Source organism: Rattus norvegicus, chromosome 3, assembly GCF_021556685.1.
Source record: "Rattus norvegicus strain SHRSP/BbbUtx chromosome 3, alternate assembly SHRSP_T2T, whole genome shotgun sequence".
Taxonomy (NCBI): Eukaryota; Metazoa; Chordata; class Mammalia; order Rodentia; family Muridae; genus Rattus; species Rattus norvegicus.
Window position 1 is genome coordinate 98,598,929 of NC_141536.1, and position 20,289 is coordinate 98,619,217.

The 20,289-nt window shown below is 40.8% G+C and overlaps 1 protein-coding gene across 6 annotated transcripts in view; it reads left to right on the forward strand.

The window, feature by feature from the left end:
• Positions 1-20,289, forward strand: part of Slc12a6 (solute carrier family 12, member 6) — a 104,951-nt gene that overhangs the window by 59,313 nt on the left and 25,349 nt on the right. For all 6 annotated transcript variants that reach the window (XR_015683429.1, XM_087654584.1, XM_087654585.1 and 3 more), the window contains 7 exon segments: positions 8,594-8,688; positions 9,373-9,504; positions 12,172-12,318; positions 13,403-13,457; positions 13,917-14,047; positions 15,296-15,537; positions 18,194-18,408. Coding sequence is in view for 5 of the 6 variants with exons in the window: in XM_087654584.1 (XP_087510710.1) it covers positions 8,594-8,688; positions 9,373-9,504; positions 12,172-12,318; positions 13,403-13,457; positions 13,917-14,047; positions 15,296-15,537; positions 18,194-18,408 (1,017 nt within the window). In the remaining variant the exon portion in view is untranslated.

Genomic DNA, 20,289 nt, shown 5'->3' on the forward strand with positions numbered 1-20,289 from the left:
ATGAAGACTAACAGAATGAAAACATCATATTTTACCCCTCATAAGATAATGGATCCAAGCATTAATTATCAATGCTTGTTAATATCTTGAAAAGAAAGATGACCAGACAAAGTAAAGGATCACAGTGCAGTTATGCAGCAATTTTTCTCTCACCTAAAAACAACAAGTGTGATGTGCTTAAGCCTCTAGACTCAGCTGGCAGCCAGTTCACAGGAACCACAGTAGACAGAACACAGTCACATTGAGAGCATCACCAAAACTCAGTCCCTCGGAAACCCTAGGACACATAACACGGATTTCTTGAAGAGGAAGAAAGCAGGCTATAGCTGGAAGAAACTGAGTAGTCAGTCGTAATGCCTGACTGCAAACCCAAACAACATAGACCAAAACCATCACTTGCAGGGTTTCAGTATTTAGCTCAGTGTTGCCCAGAGGGCATAAGTGCCAAGGTTCTGTCCTTATCACTGAAGAAATAAGCAAGCAAACAAGCCAACCTGTGAGCGCTCATTCACATCCCCTTCAGAAAAAGGTAAAAGAGAAAAAAACAAAACAAAACATTTTTTAGCTTTTTCTTTCTCACTAGTTAAAGCCTATATCCACCGTATTTCTCAAAATAACATACTTCTCAGAAAATCTCATATTTTTCCAACTTTTCATTCACTTAAACTAATTTTTTACATCATTGGAGACTATGTTTTCTGTTCTAGTAGATGTGGTTCAAACACAGATGTATGTCAGAGGAAATTAAATACTCTTAATGTTTCATCTCTGTCTGGATCAGGACAGCAAAGATCAGCTGACAAGGCCAGGAGGCTAAAGAACTACTTTTGCAATTTATCTTGGTTCCAAAATACAGTGTTACTGGTAATTGACAAGAGCAGCATTGTAGAAATTGAACCAAACAATAAAGATCTTTAAACAAGATTTAGGTATATACTTTTTCTGGTTACAGGGAAAAGAGAGTGTAAGTTAGTAGAGGTGTGCTCAAAGCCTGGGTTCAGCCTTGGCACACATAGAAAGGAACAACAAAAGTTGTTACATGACATAAATGTGTCACAAAAAGCAGAAACAAAATTTTCAGAAGAGGTTCTGTTAGTTTTCTTTTTCACTGTGCTGCCACTATCCACAACAGCTTCCTCATGGTATCCATGCTGTTTGGGTTGTAAATGAGAGGGAAGAAGCATGGCAGTGATGGTGAAATGCTGAAGTTAGGTCACTGCCACAGCCAGTGGGCATCTTAAAGCAAAATGACCTTCTTATGGTCCAGTATGGTCCTTTCTTTTCAAAGGTCTGTATGAGTGTGTGTTGTGGAGGTTGGCAGGGGTGCCTGTATGAGTTTATATACCTCACATCTGTGCCTGGTGTGGTAGAGGTCAGGAGAGGACATCTAGTCCCCTCGAACTGGAGTTAGAATTGTGGGTGAGCTGTTTGATGAGATTCCTGAGAATGGAACTCAGATCTCCCCAAGAGCAGTCGGTGCTGCTAACTGCTGCGGCATCCCTGCAGCCCCAGAATTCTTATATAACTTTCAAGGGTCCTGGAATATATGCTTGGTTCTGAGTTCATGACAAAAAAAGATTTTTACTTGGAATATCCAGAAATTCCATTGTATCTGGCATTCCTGTGTAACCCAGACTACAAAAGCCTGTACTGTGACTGGTTCCAAGCCATTGTGTTCTAGCTGAGAAGTGACCCATGCCTTCCCATAAAATTATTTCTAGTTTCATGTTTTTCTATATAACCAAAACAAGAATTGTGGTCCCCTCTCTGGAAAGCCTCTACCTTTCATGATTGTCCTGGGTCAGGATTGATCAGGATAACTAGGTCTTGTAAGCATCATTGTCTTTCTATGGTGCAAAGTCTCCAGGAACATTATTTTCTTTTCCAAAATAAGTAGTTAAACAAATAGAAGCTGGCACAGAAACGATTGTCTAACAGATAAGTTGACTCACCTGGGACCGAAGATGAGGTATCCAGCCAACTACAGTGGCAGAGTTGGACAGGATGCTCCTAATGCTAGATTTAAAAAATAAAATTTATTCTTTAATAGTTATCTAGAATATTTTAAAGAAATGTTCAAATACCATGGGATTTTTGTTGTTGTTGTTGTTGTTGCTTGATTTTTGTTTTTGTTTTTTAAACCATTAAGACATTATCATTGGATGGCAAGAGGGCCTCGGATAAAGGTACTTGCTGCCAACACTGATAACCGGAGTTCAGTGCACAGCCTCACAGGGTAGATGGGAAGACTCAGCACACACAAGTTATCCTTTGAGCTCCATATCCATGGCAAGTGGCACATGTGTCCAGATGTACACCAACACTGACTAAATTACTGTACTTTAAAACATCACTTTATTGGGCCAGATTGTAGTACACACACCTTTAATCCTAGGACTTAGGAGGCAGAGGCACATGGATCAGCAAATTTGAGGCCAACATTGTAAGTTCTTGGATAGAGGGCTACATAGTGAAACCCTGTCTCAAAAAAAAGTTATTGTAATAAAGTCACAAATGGAATCATCATGTAGCTATATTAATGTTCCTATGTAGACATTTGTCCAGTTCCAAATGACCTTCCACAAGTTAGAATAGTTATCCTGATTCCAGGGTTCACTTAATGTTTCATTCTTTTACTGTCAATTACATTTTCATAGACCTATCATCACAAAAATACATGTATGTTCATTTGTATTGTTATCTTGCCCTTGTCCTCCATCTCTGAAATCCTTTTTCTTTTTTCTTTCTTCTTTCTTTCTTTCTTGATGGACATGGTGCCTTTAATCCAGTGCTTGGGATACAGAGGCAGGCAGATTTTAAGGCCAATCTGATCTACACAACAAACTCCAGGACAGTCAGGAAGTCATAGAGAGACCCTGACTCAAAAAACAAAAACAAAACCTACAGAGAGAAAGAAGACCAGAGGAAACAGCAAGGGGACACATATGACATACATGAAGGGGAACACATGTAACATACATGAAGGGGACATATATGACATGCATGAAGAGGACATACATGAAGGGGGACACACATGACATACATGAAAGGGACATACATTGAATACATAAAGGAGATACACATGACATACATGAAGGGGGACACATATCACATACATGCATGAAAATATCATAATGTCTCTCTTTTTTTCTTCTTTAAGATGAGGTTTCTCTGGGTAACCTTGGCCATCCTAGATTTCCCCCATAGACCTAGAACTCAACAATCTGCCTGCCTCTGCCTCCATTGTACCGGGATCAAAGTCATGTGCCACCAGCAGCCAGCGAAAGCCTGTCACTTCATACAAGGAAAATTTGCAAAGAATAAGACAATATTTACAAAGAGCCTGCAAGAGATTCAGGCCTACAGAGACAAATCAGTTGAAAAAGGAAACAGTTCTCAGAAACAAAATATATTTTCTACCTAAGACTTAAGACATATTATAAAAATGATTTGGCATTAGAAAATCTTCACATCATATACTAATATCAGGTAAAGGAGCCAGGCAGTGGTAGGGTAAACCTTCAATCCCAGTTCTCAGGAGGCAGAGACAGGCAGCTCTGAGTTGGAGGCCAGCCTGGTCTACAAAGCAAGTTCCAGGACAGCAAGGGCTACACAGAGAAAACATAATTTAAAAAAAAAAAGCATTAAACTAGACCTGGGGGTGCACACCTATCAAACCAGACTCATGAGTATAAGACAGGAGGATAATGAGTTCAAAGCCAGCCCAACTACAAAGCCAAATTCCATCTTAAAAAATAAAACAAACAAAAATATATTGAATTAAAAATATCTAGTGCCGTATGGCTGAGAAACACCTAAAGAAATGTTCAACATCTTTAGCCATAAGGGAAATGCAAATCAAAACAACCCTGAGATTTCACCTCACACCAGTCAGAATGGCTAAGATCAAAAACTCAGGTGACAGCAGATGCTGGCGAGGATGCGGAGAAAGAGGAACACTCCTCCATTGTTGGTGGGATTGCAGACTGGTACAACCATTCTGGAAATCAGTCTGGAGGTTCCTCAGAAAATTGGACATTGAACTGCCTGAGGATCCAGCTATACCTCTCTTGGGCATATACCCAAAAGATGCCCCAACATATAAAAAAGACACGTGCTCCACTATGTTCATCGCAGCCTTATTTACAGAACCTGGAAAGAACCCAGACGCCCTTCAACAGAGGAATGGATACAGAAAATGTGGTACATCTACACAATGGAATATTACTCAGCTATCAAAAACAACTACTTTATGAAATTCGTAGGCAAATGGTTGGAACTGGAAAATATCATCCTGAGTGAGCTAACCCAATCACAGAAAGACATACATGGTATGCACTCACTGATAAGTGGCTATTAGCCCAAATGCTTGAATTACCCTAGATCCCTAGAACAAACGAAACTCAAGACGGATGATCAAAATGTGAATGCTTCACTCCTTCTTTAAAAGGGGAACAAGAATACCCTTGGCAGGGAATAGAGAGGCAAAGATTAAAACAGAGACTGAAGGAACACCCATTCAGAGCCTGCCCCACATGTGGCCCATACATATACAGCTGGATGAAGCAAAGAAGTGCAGGCCGACAGGAGCCGGATGTAGATCTCTCCTGAGAGACACAGCCAGAATACAGCAAATACAGAGTCGAATGCCAGCAGCAAACCACTGAACTGAGAATAGGACCCCCGTTGAAGGAATCAGAGAAAGGACTGAAAGAGCTGAAGGGGCTCGAGACCCCATATGTACAACAATGTCAAGCAACCAGAGCTTCCAGGGACTAAGCCACTACCTAAAGACTATACATGGACTGACCCTGGACTCTGACCTCATAGGTAGCAATGAATATCCTAGTAAGAGCACCAGTGGAAGGGGAAGCCCTGGGTCCTGCTAAGACTGAACCCCCAGTGAACTAGACTGGTGGGGGGAGGGCGGCAATGGGGGGAGGGTGGGGAGGGGAACACCCATAAGGAAGGGGAGGGGGGAGGGGGATGTTTGTCCGGAAACCGGGAAAGGGAATAACACTCGAAATGTAAATAAGAAATACTCAAGTTAATAAAAAAAAAAAGATTCTGAATTCTTTTGTTAGACATTAACTATCTGTATGGTTTTGGGTTCCTTCATTAGGGAGTTGGAGATGGGTCACAGAACATGGCTTGTGTTGTAGTCTTTAGGTTTCTTTGTTCTGTTGTGTGCATCTCTTAGAGTATGTTTGACTTTCAGTTTTGACTTCCACATCTTTGAGTTTATTCTGAGGTGTTTCTGTGGTTCTTCCCAAAAGACTGTCTGTATGAAACTCAGCTGTGTGAACTGGAGAAATTTAGTGTTGTCACGTGTAGTCACTAAGGAAATGTACCTTAGCTATGTGGCAGTAGGACTAAGGGTGGATCAGCACATGAAGAATCAGACAGCCAGGTGGGCTCAGAACCTCCATCGTTGCCTGAATTCTGGGAATCCATTGGGGCCAGGATAGCAAATAGCAGACCCACTGAAGTCTGGGTACTATCTGGGGGCTGTGGCTAAATCTGTAGGCTCTTAAGTCTACAGTAGTATAGACTCCAGGTCTTGCAGTGGCCACTGAAACCTCAGAATTGAAAACCCACACCCACACTAATCTTAAAGAGCTCTTAAGCCAGAGTCGCAGTTTCTCAGGGGACCCTGGGCACTGAAGCTCAGGATACTCACTGGAGCTAGAGACTGGTCATGCAGCGCTTTCAGACCCCAGAGGAACCACTAACCTAGTCCCCCAGTGTTTCCTAGTTCTGCTGAATCCCAAGGGTAATACTTGCAAATTTTACCAGTTAAGCATATATTTATCTCCGTTTTTAATTTTTTATATTATTTTATTTTAAGTGTATGGGCATTTTGCCTACATATGTACCTATGCACAACACATGTATCTGGTGCCCATGGGCCAGAAAAGGTTGATCCCCTGTCACTGTAGGTATAGGTGATTGTGAGCTTCTGTGTGTGTGCTGGGAATTGAACCCAGGTCCTCTGGAAGAGCACTTGTGTCATCTCTAACCCAACATTTCTCTGTTCTAGAAATGTCTTTTCTCGTTTATTTGAGCCAGGTTTCTAACAAAGATCATACCTTAGATTTCAGTCACATCAAAAGCTTGAATCTGTAAAAGTTTACTCTTTTAGCTTGTGGTTTGCTGAAGAAATTAGATTATCATACGTTCTTACTGTGGTGATTTTATCTTTGAGTATGCTTACCATGCATGTTTGTGTTGCCTTCTGTACTTCCTGCATTCCTGGAGAGCCTTACTAGATTGACTTCGCACTCTCTCGCTAAGAATACATAGGATGAGCAGTGTCATGCTCTCAGTGCTGTTAGAGTTGGTCAGGCTCCTGCACTCTCTCGCTAAGAATACATAGGATGAGCAGTGTCATGCTCTCAGTGCTGTTAGAGTTGGTCAGGCTCCTGCACTCTCTCGCTAAGAATACATAGGATGAGCAGTGTCATGCTCTCAGTGCTCTTAGAGTTGGTCAGGCTCCTGATCACCTTCCTTTACCAAGTAGCAGGTTATACTTTGGCCCTTTGTCAGTGGTTTTCACAGCCGTTGAGATGATTGCCTAGCTCTGTTATTTTTACTAAGGCTTGCAATCTGGCAGGCGTTTTCTATGTGCTGTTCATGTGTCATAAATTAGCTGCAATGTGTGTCTTTAGCTACATAATTATCCTCAAGTGTAATTAGCACAAACAGACAGCATAGTTACTGATTCTTCTATTATTTTTCTTTATATATGGTTTCCTTAAAACTTGGCAAAATTGACTTCTTAAAAAATTATGTTAAACGTCTCATGTGTCAGTCATGTACTCCTCTTCTGTACTCCTCTCAGAACCATCAGGGGCTTGTTCATGTCCGTCTCGTCCTTTCCAATGACCAGCTCATTCCCATAGATTGTTGTCCTTTTGCCAGGCTCCTCTTACAGATTTAAAGTAATATCCTGTCCTTTTAAGTTTCTTTAATTTTCATATTAGTATCTTTTGTCAGTAATAGAAATCTTAGTTTTAAATAACATTTACACATTTTTCTCTTCTCTCCTGTCAGACTGCAATTATGTAACTTTTGTACAATTTAAAAAGCTAAAGATTAGGAAGTATTCATTTAACACAAACTTTGCTGTCTCTGGATCTTGGATTCTTTGTTTGCTTACAGCTAGTTCATTAGATTCTAGTTAGGTACCTTCAATATAAAAACAACATAGAAGGGTTCATACAAAAATATACTAGATGTTGACCATGAAGAGATATACCTATAATCTAGTACTTTGGGGACTGAGAAAGGATAGTCAAGAGTTTGAGACCAGTCTGGACCTCATGGTGAGATTCTTTCAAAACCTACTACTGATTTCCAGCTTCTCGGTGTACAGAGAACAAAAGACTACAGAGTGTCTTAGCCCCAAATTGAACTTTCATATGTTACCTCAAGGCTGGGGGTTTTGGCAGAGGGGGTATGGGGCAGGAAGATTGTAAGAGCCAAAGGTCACAGGTGATTTAAAGGAAACTTTTCCAGACAGAAGTACATATGAACTCAGTGACTGTTACAGTGTGCACAAGACGTACACAAGCTCTAGCTTGTGAATTCGTCACAGTGGGAATGAAGTGGGATATGTAATCACAGCACCAGCTGAGGAGCTATTAGCATTTAATGATTGCTGGGAAGAAGAGATTCAGGTCATTAATGATAATGACCTTAATAGTGTGACTACGCACCAGAGCATACCTTAATCCCAAAACCAGCTGAGCAACACAAACTGGACCTTATCAGGAGAGAGGTTTGAAAGGGAAGCAGTCTCAAAGCTGGGTTGGAAGCAAAATTATCAAAGAATTTTTAAAAACTATCATCAAAGATTAAATTACCTGTTATAATTGATAAAGTATCAGGAAGGAGGTCAGCAACATTGCTCAGCAGGCACTTAGCATGCAACCCTGACAGCCTGTGTCAGACCTTATAAAGGGAGGAGAGAGTCAGCTCTACCAAGTCGTCCTCTGACTTCCTGTGCACTCTTACACGCACACACGCACACACACACACACACACACACACACACCACCACCACCACCACATGCACGCACACACACACACGCACACACACACACACACGCACACACACACCACCACATGCACACACACACACACACACACACACACACACACACACACGCCCATACATACACAAACATCAAAAACACACAGTTTTTAATGTCAGACAGCCTTGGAAATAGCCTTTTCTCCCATTATCAACATCAACAATTTGTAAAGTAGTCCATGTCTTTAGCAGTATAACACACCAAGAAAGAAATGCTGTGTGCTTGTTTACTTGTGGGTAAGTTCAGGGTAGGGCCTCTATTGTCTCCAGAGGTATTCTGTCTCTGTATTAAGAAAAGAACTTCATGTTGATGTTTGTTTGTTTGTTTGTTTCCTAATTGGCTTTAGCCAGAATACCACATTCTCCAAGTAGTGCTAACTGAGGTCTACCGCTCAAGCTGAACTTGAATCTGAAGTTGTTTCTGCTAACAGAGGCAACATAGTTATTGCTGCTGGTGTCTTAGACCCATGAAAAGCCAATGTTTTCCTTTCTTTTCAGATGATGGACATAAGAAAGCTCGAAATGCTTATCTCAATAATTCCAACTATGAAGAAGGAGACGAATATTTTGATAAAAATCTGGCACTCTTTGAGGTAATATTTTAATTATCTTTGTATGTATGTGTGTGTGGGAGTAGAGGAGGGCATCATATTTCCCTGGAGATGGAGTTAGTGGGGTTGTGAGCCTCCCAATGTGGGTGCTGGTAACTGAACTCAGGACTCTGGAAGAGTAGCAAGAATTCTTAACCCACTGACTTAAGTTGGCTCTCCAACCTACACAATGGAATTCATCAGCTACTAGGAATAAGAAATCATCACATTTCCAGAAAAAAAATGTTTGGAAGCATCAATCATGTTAAGCAAAATAAGCCAAACTAAGACAGATACTGAATAGTACATGTTTTTCCCATGTATATGTAAATGTAAGTATGTGAGTGTGAGAGAGGGAGAGAGAGAGTGCAGACTGTGAGAAGAAAGGAAGAGAAGTTAAGGAGGCAGAGAATACAGGTAACATGAAAGCAGGAGAGACTCATTCAGGAAGGAAGAGAACAGTCTCTAAGAGGGTCAGAGGGAATCGGGGAAGGCAGAGGAGGAGGCCACAAATCAGAACACAAGCATCATTACACATTTGTATGTAAAACCTTAACGAATCCCAGAACTCTGGGTCCTTCCTTAACTTGTTGCCCTAACTAAGCATGGTCTTTTCTGTTTACTGATTGAAAGTCTATTTTGTTGTTGAATTTCAGTATCCTTCATAAATTATTTCTGACTTTGTAGGAAGAAATGGACACCAGACCAAAGGTGTCTTCTCTCCTCAACCGCATGGCCAACTATACAAATCTGACACAAGGAGCAAAGGAACATGAAGAGGCAGAGAACATCACCGAAGGGAAAAAGAAGCCTACCAAGGTGACGCCTCACAGCACCCAGGATAGATACAAGACAGCCCATGTATAAGACGATGAAGACATAGCCAGGGCATCCGTCCATGTTAAGAAACAGCGTATTAAACACTTGAGTACCCAGAACAATTCTGAGCATTGGCATCATGGCCCAGACAGAATGTACAGTATCCTAGCTTCATATGAGAAGCCAGTTCCTACGCTCTTTAAGCTGTTAAAGTATATAACGTTTTTAGTGTCAGTTAATGCTTGACCAAAACTAAGCAGGGTTAAAAAACAATGAGACTGACGAGAGCCTGCTGGAAGGAGTTGCTTCTCTGATAGGCTGGGCAGAGGAGGCCCTCTGCTGTAGTGGATTTGAGCAGAAACCATCCAAGTGGTTAGCCATGTGAAGGACAGCATTGCAGGAAGAGATGTTAGCACATCAGTGGGGTAGTGTCTATGTACCTGGCTACTCGAGCTGTCTGCTGGGCACAAGGTTTTGGGGTGTTTTGGGTGTTTTGTTTTGTTTGATCCTTTGAGACTATGCCTCAAATATAAGACAGGCTGGCCTTGGACTTTGAATGTTCCCTCCTCAGCCTCCCAGATGCTAGAATCATAGGCATGTACCATGGTAGTGATACCCAGAAATTGTTAGATTTTACATTTCAAATGTTATTCCCGTTCCTGGTTTCCTGTCAATAAGCCCCTTATCCCCTCCCCCTCCCCTTCTTCTATAAGGGTGTTCCCCTCCTCATCCACCCCCCTTATTGCCACCACCACCCACCCCCAACATTCCCTTACACTAACCAACCAACCTTGGCAGGACCAAGGGCTTCTCTTTCCATTGGTGCCCAACAAGGCCATCCTCTGCTACGTATGCAGTTGGAGCCATGGGTCAGTCCATGTATAGTCTTTGGGTAGTGGTTTAGTCCCTGGAAGCTCTGGTTGGTTGGCATTGTTGTTAGTATGGGGTTGCAAGCCCCTTCAACTCTTTCAATCCTTTCTCTAATTCCTTCAATGGGGGTCCTGTTCTCAGTTCAGTGGTTTGCTGCTAGCATTTGCCTCTGTATTGGACATGTTCTGGCTGTGTCTCTCAGGAGAGATCTATATCTGGTTCCTGTCAGCCTGCACTTCTTAGCTTCATCCATCTTATCTAGTTTTGGTGAGGGTATATGGACCCATGTGGGGCAGGCTCTGAATGGCCGCTCCTTCAGTTTCTGCTCTAAACTTCGCCTCCATATCCCCTCCTATGGATATTTTCATTCCCTCTTTTAAGAAGGAGTGAAGCATCCGCATTTTGGTCATCCTTCTTCTTGATTGAGCTTCATGTGGTCTGTGGATTGCATCTTGGGTAATTTGAGCTTTTGGGCTAATATCCACTTATCAATGAGTGTTTTTCTGTGTGTTTTTCTGTGATTGGGTTCTAGTTCATTCCATTTGCCTATGAATTTCATGAAGTCATTGTTTTTGATAGCTACTCCATTGTGTAGATGTACCACATTTTCTGTATCCATTCCTCTGTTGAAGGGAATCTGGGATCTTTCCAGCTTCTGGCTTTTATAAATAAGGCTGCTATGAACATAGTGGAGCACGTGTCTTTGTTGTATGTTGGAGCATCTTTTGGGTATATGCCCAAGAGAGGTATAGCTGGGACCTCAGGTAGTGCAATGTCCAATTTTCTGAGGAACCTCCAGACTGATTTCCAGAGTGGTTGTACCAGTTTGCAGTCCCACCAGCAATGGAGGAGTGTTCCTCTTTCTCCACATCCTTGCCAGCATCTGCTGTCGCCGGAGTTTTTGATCTTAGCCATTCCGACTGGTGTGAGGTGGAAATCTCAGGGTTGTTTTGATTTGCATTTCCCTGATGACTAAGAATGTTGGACATTTCTTTAGTTACTTCTCAGCCTTGATATTTCTCAGCTGAGAATTCTTTGTTTAGCTGTGTACCCCATTTTTAATTGGGTTATTTGGCTCTCCGGAGTCTCATTTCTTGAGTTTTTTGTATATTTTGGATATTAGCCCTCTATCGGATGTAGGATTAGTAAAGATCTTTTCCCAATTTGTTGGTTGCCATTTTGTCCTAATGACAGTGTCCTTTGCCTTACAAAAGCTTTGCAGTTTTATGAGGTCCCATTTGTTGATTCTTGATCTTAGAGCATAAACCGGATTTTTTTTTAATACTACTCTTTTTCTTACAATAAAATTATGCCAATACATACAGTTAGGGCGCCTCTTTGCAAAGGGGCCAAAGGGCCTTCAAGCTTTTATTTTCCCCATCTGTTTCGTTACCAACTATTATGAAGAATTTGAACTTAAATTCTCAACAGTTTCCACAAGTCATCGCTCTGTTTTTAAATGAAAAGAATTTTAGCAGTTTTAAAGAATAGACATTTTTAGATTTTTGAATGTTCCATTGTTTAGGTATTTAAAAGCATGTGGGAAGTTATCCAGATTACAAATGCCTATAGATAATAGAAGTATAGTGCTGGATCTGACAAGTTAATGCTTAAAGTTCCTGACTCCACTTTGAGATTCCTATGGTAGGAGTTGGGGATTTAGCTCAGTGGGCCCTGGGTTCGGTCCCCAGCTCCGGAGGAAAAAAAAAAAAAGGAAAAGAGATTCCTATGGTAAATCAAAGCATCTTTTATGGCTAACTATATAATTTTCCTTTTGTCTTACATTTTTATTTTCAGAGCCCCCAAATGGGTACTTTCATGGGTGTCTACCTCCCATGTCTACAAAATATTTTTGGAGTGATCCTCTTTCTGCGTCTTACCTGGGTAGTGGGCACAGCTGGAGTCCTTCAGGCCTTTGCCATTGTCCTTATCTGCTGCTGCTGTGTAAGTCTTGCGTTGGCTCCTAGAACTTACCTATGTCGTTGAGCTGCCGAGAGTATATGCACTTGACCTCCTGGGGAACAAGCACAGAAAGTATGTGAAAAGATTCATGACCCCAACAGGAGAGAGAATTTTGATCTTAAAATCTAAAAATTTTCACTAAGCACCCATTATTCATTACTTACTATGTAGTGTATGGTTTCCTAGATTTTTGGAAATACAAAACAAAATGAAGGTCTTCAGATGTAAAATATGGATAATTGAGCATGAAAACATTAATGTTGTAACAGAAAACATTAAAAAATGCATACACTATTCCAAAATGTACTGAAAATAAAATTGGCGGTGCCTTGGAAGGGTGAGGTGAGCCTGAATGGGATTTGGCTCACTTTGAACTCATTTTATTCCTTTCCCAGAAATCAGTCAGTTTTTCTCAGGACTTCTCTCTCACATCCAACCTATTCTGAGTCTCCTTCATTTAAACTGCTCACTCTTCTGTGTCCCATTTCTGCCCACTTTGTCCTTTCATGGTTGTTTTAGTAGCCATTGCATCCTCCCCTACACTAACCATGCAGGTTAAGCAGACATAACCTATATCATTAATAACTAAGGGGCACTGCCTTCTCCACTCCCAGTTTCTCAAGCTCAAAACTTCTAGGTCATATATGACTCCTTCTTTGCCATTCACCATGACCAATCTGTTCTCTCTGAACTATTTCATATTCAACCATACCGTCTCATTCCCACTAGCACACTGTTGATTTTACCTCTCATTTACACTATAGTAGCCTACTAGTTAGTCACTGTGCCTCTAGAAACGCTTTCTTTCAAGCCCTTTGTGTACCGTTACTGGATAATGTTTTAATTTTCTCCCAATAGTTCTTACCATATTTGTGACATTGTAGTTAGGTTCAGCCTACTTCACAATGTTAACTCCCTAGCTGTTCCTTTTGAATATGTTATACAGCAACCCTTCATAAAAATATTTTCATTAGTAAAATGTTTGCTAAGTGCTTTGACATTCAGACATGAGAAAGTAGTACAGAATGTCAACTCTACTCAGTAGTGACATTCTTCTCTTCTGCAGACAATGTTAACTGCCATCTCCATGAGTGCCATCGCCACTAACGGAGTGGTGCCAGGTCAGTAGCCCAGCCTTGAATTTCAGAGGTTATCAGTGAGTAATCACCATGTTTATGCTTTTCCAAAGAAAACTAATATGTTTAGTCTGTTGTTCATAGGGTACTGTAACAGACACTTTGTAGAAGCCAGAGAGACAAATGCTGTCTAGCTTAAGGTTTTGAGATCTCATTATTTTTAGACTACAATGCTTTAATTTCAACCACACTCTTTGCTTATAAAATGTTGTATTAAACTATCTTATTTCTGTAGGAAGTATTCCAGTTTTTCCCTAATAGTGACAAAATGTAGAGTTTTGGGCACACCATATTCCCACTAGCAAATCTACTTGGTCACATTCGATTTCCCAAAGTCTGAAACATCTTTTTGTGCATATTTTTAGATTATTGCTTATGACTTGTTTATGGTTCTTTTAGTGACACCCTCATTTTATTCTGTTCAAATTCTATTTTGTCTTGTAGCTGGAGGCTCATACTTCATGATTTCCCGGGCCCTGGGCCCAGAGTTTGGCGGGGCTGTGGGCCTCTGCTTTTATCTTGGCACCACATTTGCAGCAGCCATGTATATTCTTGGTGCCATTGAAATCTTTCTGGTAAGTGATGGAGTAATTGTGGACTACAGTGTAGAAATTCTGTGGGTTTATTTTGTCATTAGATATCAAGGTTTCTGAGATCAGGTAAGGCATGACAGCCAACCTTACCTTTTTCCATGGGATTGTCCTCTTACCGTGACCGAGCAGAAAGGTTGAGGTGTCCTTCACCTGCCTGCCCTTTCCCCTCTGTCTGATTGTCCCCAACTCTATCACTTCAACCAGGGAGTTCATATGTTTAGTACAAAAGACTTGTATATATGTCAGTGCAAAAAGTAAAATAGAATTTATTTTTTATATTGTGTGTTTGTATGTGTGTGTTCTAGTGCATTGAATACATGTGTGTAGAGGCCAGCGATCAACCTGCTGTTCCTCAGAGACATCTAGTTTTTTTATGAGGTGGGATCTTCCTCTGGGACCTGGGGCTCAACGTCTTTGGCTGCAGAGCTGGTCCTGCCTTTACTCCTCCCCAGGGCTAAGATGGCAAACACATAGCACCGTGCCTCGTTCTTCACACACATCCTGGGGGTCAAAGGCAGGTGCTCATTCTTGTGCAGCAAGTGTTCGACTGGATGAGTTGCATCCCGAACCCCTCTTTTTGATAACTATACCAATGAAGGAGTTTTTAATTTTTCTACTCATATTATAAATCTTTTCTATAGCCTTTTGAATAAAATTACTCATTTTTCCCCATTTGAAAATGTAAATATTCAGAATAGCAAATAGAAAACAAAATTAATCTACAACACAACATTTTTTATAGACATTCTAGAGTCAAATAAAGATCTGGTTAATTTGCAGCCAGCTCTGGTACATAACATTAGTCCTAGCACTTGGGAAATAGAGGCATGTGTATCTTTGAGTTCCAGGCCAGCTAGGGCAGGTAATCAGACTCTGTCTTAAAATACAGATTAAAACGAAGAGAGCAGCTCTGGACCCAGGCCCAGAGCTTCACAGCACTGGCTGCTCTTGTAGGACCAGGGCTCAATTTCTAGCACCCAGATGGCATCTCACAACTGTCTGTAACTCCAGGTACAAAGGATACACCCGCTTCACACAACTGTACATGCAGGCAAAACAACAGTACACATAAAAATAATAAAAGTAAAATCCATTTTAAAAATAATTAATATTTTGATCGTTTTTTGTTTAGCTGTCCTTTCCTTCACAAAAGAAGCAAACTATTACAGCCCCTCTACTTGATTGTTTTGAAATGGCCCCACATCTTCTCGACTTCTCTTCTTCTGACAGGTGTATATTGTCCCCCGAGCTGCCATCTTTCGGAGCGATGATGCACTCAAGGAGTCAGCAGCCATGCTGAACAACATGCGTGTCTATGGTACAGCCTTCCTGGTCCTCATGGTCTTGGTGGTGTTCATCGGCGTACGCTATGTGAATAAGTTTGCCTCACTTTTCCTGGCCTGTGTAATTGTGTCGATCTTGGCTATCTATGCTGGTGCCATCAAGTCTTCCTTTGCTCCACCACACTTCCCGTACGTACCTCTCTTTGACATAATCGTCATTGGATAGTCAGTGAAGGTATCTGGTGATGTGAACATTTTCACCAAAATTTCATGGAGTGATTTCCTATTGGTCCAATTTCCCAGAAGGAAGCTTCCTGACATACTGTCCTATTGACCCTCTTCTTCACTTCTGAAATGTAGACCTAACAGCTGTATCCATTCTTAAGGTATACCTCTTTATGTATGCTGCTCCTTGCCCCCCAATAATGATTGTGTTTGTGTGAACTATCCATGAAGGACTTTGCAGTCATAGTCATTACCAGCAAATAATGTTCAGTCGCTTTTAAAATAAAAATCAATTCAAAAGAATTCTACAGTAGCAGTCTGGAGAGGGGACTCTGTAGTTAAAAGCAGTGGCTGATCTTCAGAGGACCTAGGTCCCTAACACCCACATGATGGCTCACAACTGTCTGTAACTCCAGTTCCAAGGGATCTAGTGCCCTCTTCAGGCCTTTACAGGCTTCAGGCGTACAGAACATTCAAGTAGGCAAAAACACCCATATACATAAACTAAATCTTTTTTTAAAGAGTTACCTAAATTATTTATTTACTTTATTCTTGGTACCGTAAGTGCTCAGAGTTATCAGGTATAAAGGGAAATGGCTGTCTTATCTTGTCCCCTGGACGTGCCATATCATACATAGTACAGTAGTGAAGTGATGAATTTGTGCAGACTTCCTTCACAGACTCACCTGTTGTCTCAAGGATTTGTGACACAGAGGCCAGTTGACACTGAGTATTTGTAATGTAATCTTATTACAGAAGTTGCCTTTGAACTCATGTGGATCAGCAGGGAATCAAAGTTATTGATATTATGCTGATTTAAAACAAGTTACAGGAAAAAAAAATACAAAAACATTTTTTTCATGATGAAGAAGCCAGATCAAGTGAAGATGAATGACTTTCCCCAAAGTCAGCTATTTCATGGGACTTTGTGATTTCCTGATTGCTATTTGGTATTTCTTCTATGTGATGTCAGTAATAAATCCCACCATAAATTTTCATTTTGCTTACTTAGGGCCATAAAATAAAGATCATTTTCAGAGTTATAAAAGTTTTAAAGATTTACTTATTATATATGAGTACACTGTAGCTGTCTTCAGACACACCAGAAGAGGGCATCAGATCTCACTACAGATGGTTGTGAGCCACCATGTGGTTGCTGAGATTTGAACTCAGGACCTCTGGAAGAGCTGTCAGTGCTCTTAACCACTGAGCCATCTCTCCAGCCCTGTAAAAGTTTTAGATGCAACTTTTTAAGCTGTATCTCAACTCGGAAAATTCCATTTGCTTCAGGTTCCTCTTTGGGGCTTCTCTATTTCTGTTTGGTTGAAGAAGAAATCCCAATACAAGCTATTTTGTTTTTTTAAATTCCAGCATAATATGTTAAAAAAAAAAAACCAAAAACCTTAGATAAACCATGAAACAAAACTAGGATTGTTGAGTTGTTGAAGCCACGTGGCTAATTGTGTATGTATGAAATCACTCTGCAGATTTGGAATCGTGGTTTATTTTTTCTTTTCTTTTTTTTGTTTTTTGTTTTTTTGTACCTCAGAAGTATTGTATTACAGGTCTATTACTCCATTCTTGTTTATGTTTCTAGGTAGTAGAAAAAAATAAAACTGCAGTTAATATTTGTATAATTCCTCTTTACCACTGGGTCTAGGTTTAAGGTCAAAAACAGTTTTCTCTTGGGCCATGGAGAGAGATGCTTTTAAGTCTAGTCAGACTGTCCTGTAGCAGTAATCAGAAGACTTGGACGAGCTGGCAGTCCCAGGAGGCTGTGACAAGCCTCTTCACATTTCATTCCCTACCTTCTTTCTTTCTCTTCCTCCTCCCCCTCTCTGCCTCTGCCTAGAAAGAAAACAAGCAAATGAAAATATGGGTATTTGGACATATTTTAAAAATAAGAGCAGAAGTTCTCTGGGATTTCATTGTTGCTGGCGGTGGTAATGGTGTGGGGGTAGGGCAGTGGCAGTCCATATGTGTGTCTGTGTGGAAACCAAAACAAGGTTTCAGGTATCCTTTATCACTCTCTATATTGTACCATTTTTTGCACTGTTTAGCTGGACTGGCTAAATAGTCCAGCCTTTCTGTGTCTCCTCCTCCCCTGCCCCAATTTCCAGAGCTGAGATGACAGGCACGTATGACCACACCAGGCTTTGACCTGGGTGCTGGAGATCTGAGCTCAGGTTCTCATGCTTCCATAACAAGAACTCCATCTCCCTAACCTCTCCAGGATTCCTTTGGGCCTGAAAGTGAATGAATAGCCAAATATTTTTGGAAGATAATTGAGCATAGTTTCTTTGTACAGTTCTTGTGTTTGAATCATATCACCTATATCTGTCATTTGTATGACCTTGGTCTTGGGCAGAATACTGCATCCCTGTAACCCTCAGTGCCTCCAGCTACAAAAGATAAATGTTAAAATATTGTGAGATCTGTGAGGGTTACACTGGCAGAAAGTACAGGTCACCTCAATTTTAGGTCATCCTTGTCTACCCAAGACAGTAAAATCTCTGGGCAATGACATTTTATCCTTGTTTTTTCATCTTTAAAACTTAGTTTTCTCTGTTCTTTTTTCCCTTCTTGATCTTTCTCTTCTTCTCTGTTTGCTTTGATTTAGGGTCTGTATGCTGGGCAACCGCACCCTGTCATCAAGACACCTTGACATTTGCTCTAAGACCAAGGAAGTTAACAACATGACAATACCATCAAAGTTATGGGGATTCTTCTGCAACTCAAGTCAGTTTTTTAATGCCACCTGTGATGAGTACTTTGTTCACAATAATGTCACCTCAATCCAGGGCATTCCAGGGTTGGCTAGTGGCATCATTACTGGTAAGTTAGAGAGTTTAACTAGATTGGTTTGTTTTGTGTTGTTTCTTCTTTAAGTACAGTAGTGGGACGTAGGCTTTCCCGCCTTAGGTCTTCACCCTCCCCCTATTTTTTTTACTTTGTATTATAGTATTAATTACGCATAACAATAAGTTTATTATATCTTATACATGCTTATTGTGTTATTTTGATCATACTTACTCATACTCATTATTCTCATTTGCATACACACTGAATCTCATTGGAACTGACTATAGGTTCATGGGTGGTGTGTTTATAGCAGCATGGGCACTTTACAGTGGCTACAAGACTGAGGAAAATGTCTCGCCCTCCCACATTAGGTGGTTGGTTATAAAGCCTCAGGATGGGTGGGGTCTTGTGAGCTCCCCTTCCTCAAAAGACATAATGATAGAGCCCATCTCGCGGAGACCTTGTGCAGGTATTCAGAAATGCTGTGCATTCAAGCACGCAAGAGCCACAGCACAAAGCCAGCATTCTACATGACTCCTTCTCTTTCTCTGGATTTTCCATTCTTCCAGCCCCGTTTCCACGCTCCCTGAGCCTCGAAGGGAGTGATATAAATACCTTTATGACTCAGCATAAGATAGTCAATTCTTCTTACCACTGTGACCTTTGGTTACTGACCCCCACAGAGACCACGGCCCACTGTAGAAGAAGCTATCTCTGACCAAAGCTGATAGCAGCAGTAGTAGCTAAGCATAAGCATAGTTGTTGAGAAGGCAGTTTGACAGGCACAGAATTCCATTTAGCAAATATAGGCAGTAGCTTCCCCAGAGCTGGTGACCTAGACCCTAACTGGTGATGATTATGATTGCAGCCTTAAGGCTTGAACCCCGGGAATATGTCTGACAAGCATCTCATGCTCTACCATTGAGCTACACCCCAGCCCACTGTCTAAGGCTCTTCTATTGAACATGGCAGTGATCCCTGTGTGTTCACAGATGACTGTAAACTCAGAACCTTTGTGCCTCAGCCTCCTGAGTACTGGCGGGATAATAGGTGTACAACACCATGCCCTGCATACTTCTGTTTTTCTCTTAGTGAAATTATATTTAGAACTTCCTTGCAGAGTACAACTGTCAAATTTTGCCCCTTTTTTGAGAGCAGAGGTGGACAAATGACTTTCTAGCATAGGATAAGATAAAATATTTTGTGAATATTTTCATTTTGCAATATTCCTCAAGCTAACTTGAAACTCCTGGGCTTAAGGAGTCCTTCTGCCTCATGCTCCTAACAAGCTATGACTGCAGGGACTTGCCTTTGTGTCTGACTAATGTACTCTTGAAAAATTGGTCTCCCTTCAGTGATAGCTAAAACAGAACTATTTTAATGTCACCAAACACACCTATGTTTTCCTAAAGAGCTAAATTTGTGAAATTCTTTTCTTGAGTGATATACACCTTAAATGTTTTGTCCACAAATTTCTTGCCCATGAAGCAAGTTCATACAAAGAGGTTAAAACTGCTTTGATACTGATTTTTTTTTTAAAGGCTTTAAGGGGATTGGGGATTTAGCTCAGTGGTAGAGCGCTTGCCTAGCAAGCGCAAGGCCCTGGGTTCGGTCCCCAGCTCCGAAAAAAAAAACAAAAAACAAAAAAAACAAAAAAAAAGGCTTTAAATTTGAGAACTAATTTAAAAATCAACTTTATGGGATATTTGATTTTAGTCTGTTTAACTTTTACTAAGTTATGTTACTACATTTATTTTAATAAAATATTTGTAAAATTATTTTAAGATAGAGAAATATCATGTTTCATGCTACAGTGCTTACATATGTTCATGGTAGAGAAACTATGGTTCATTAAAACAGTAAGGGTTGAGGTGGAGGTGGGTCTAGAGTATAGTGCTTGCCTAGCAAATAAAA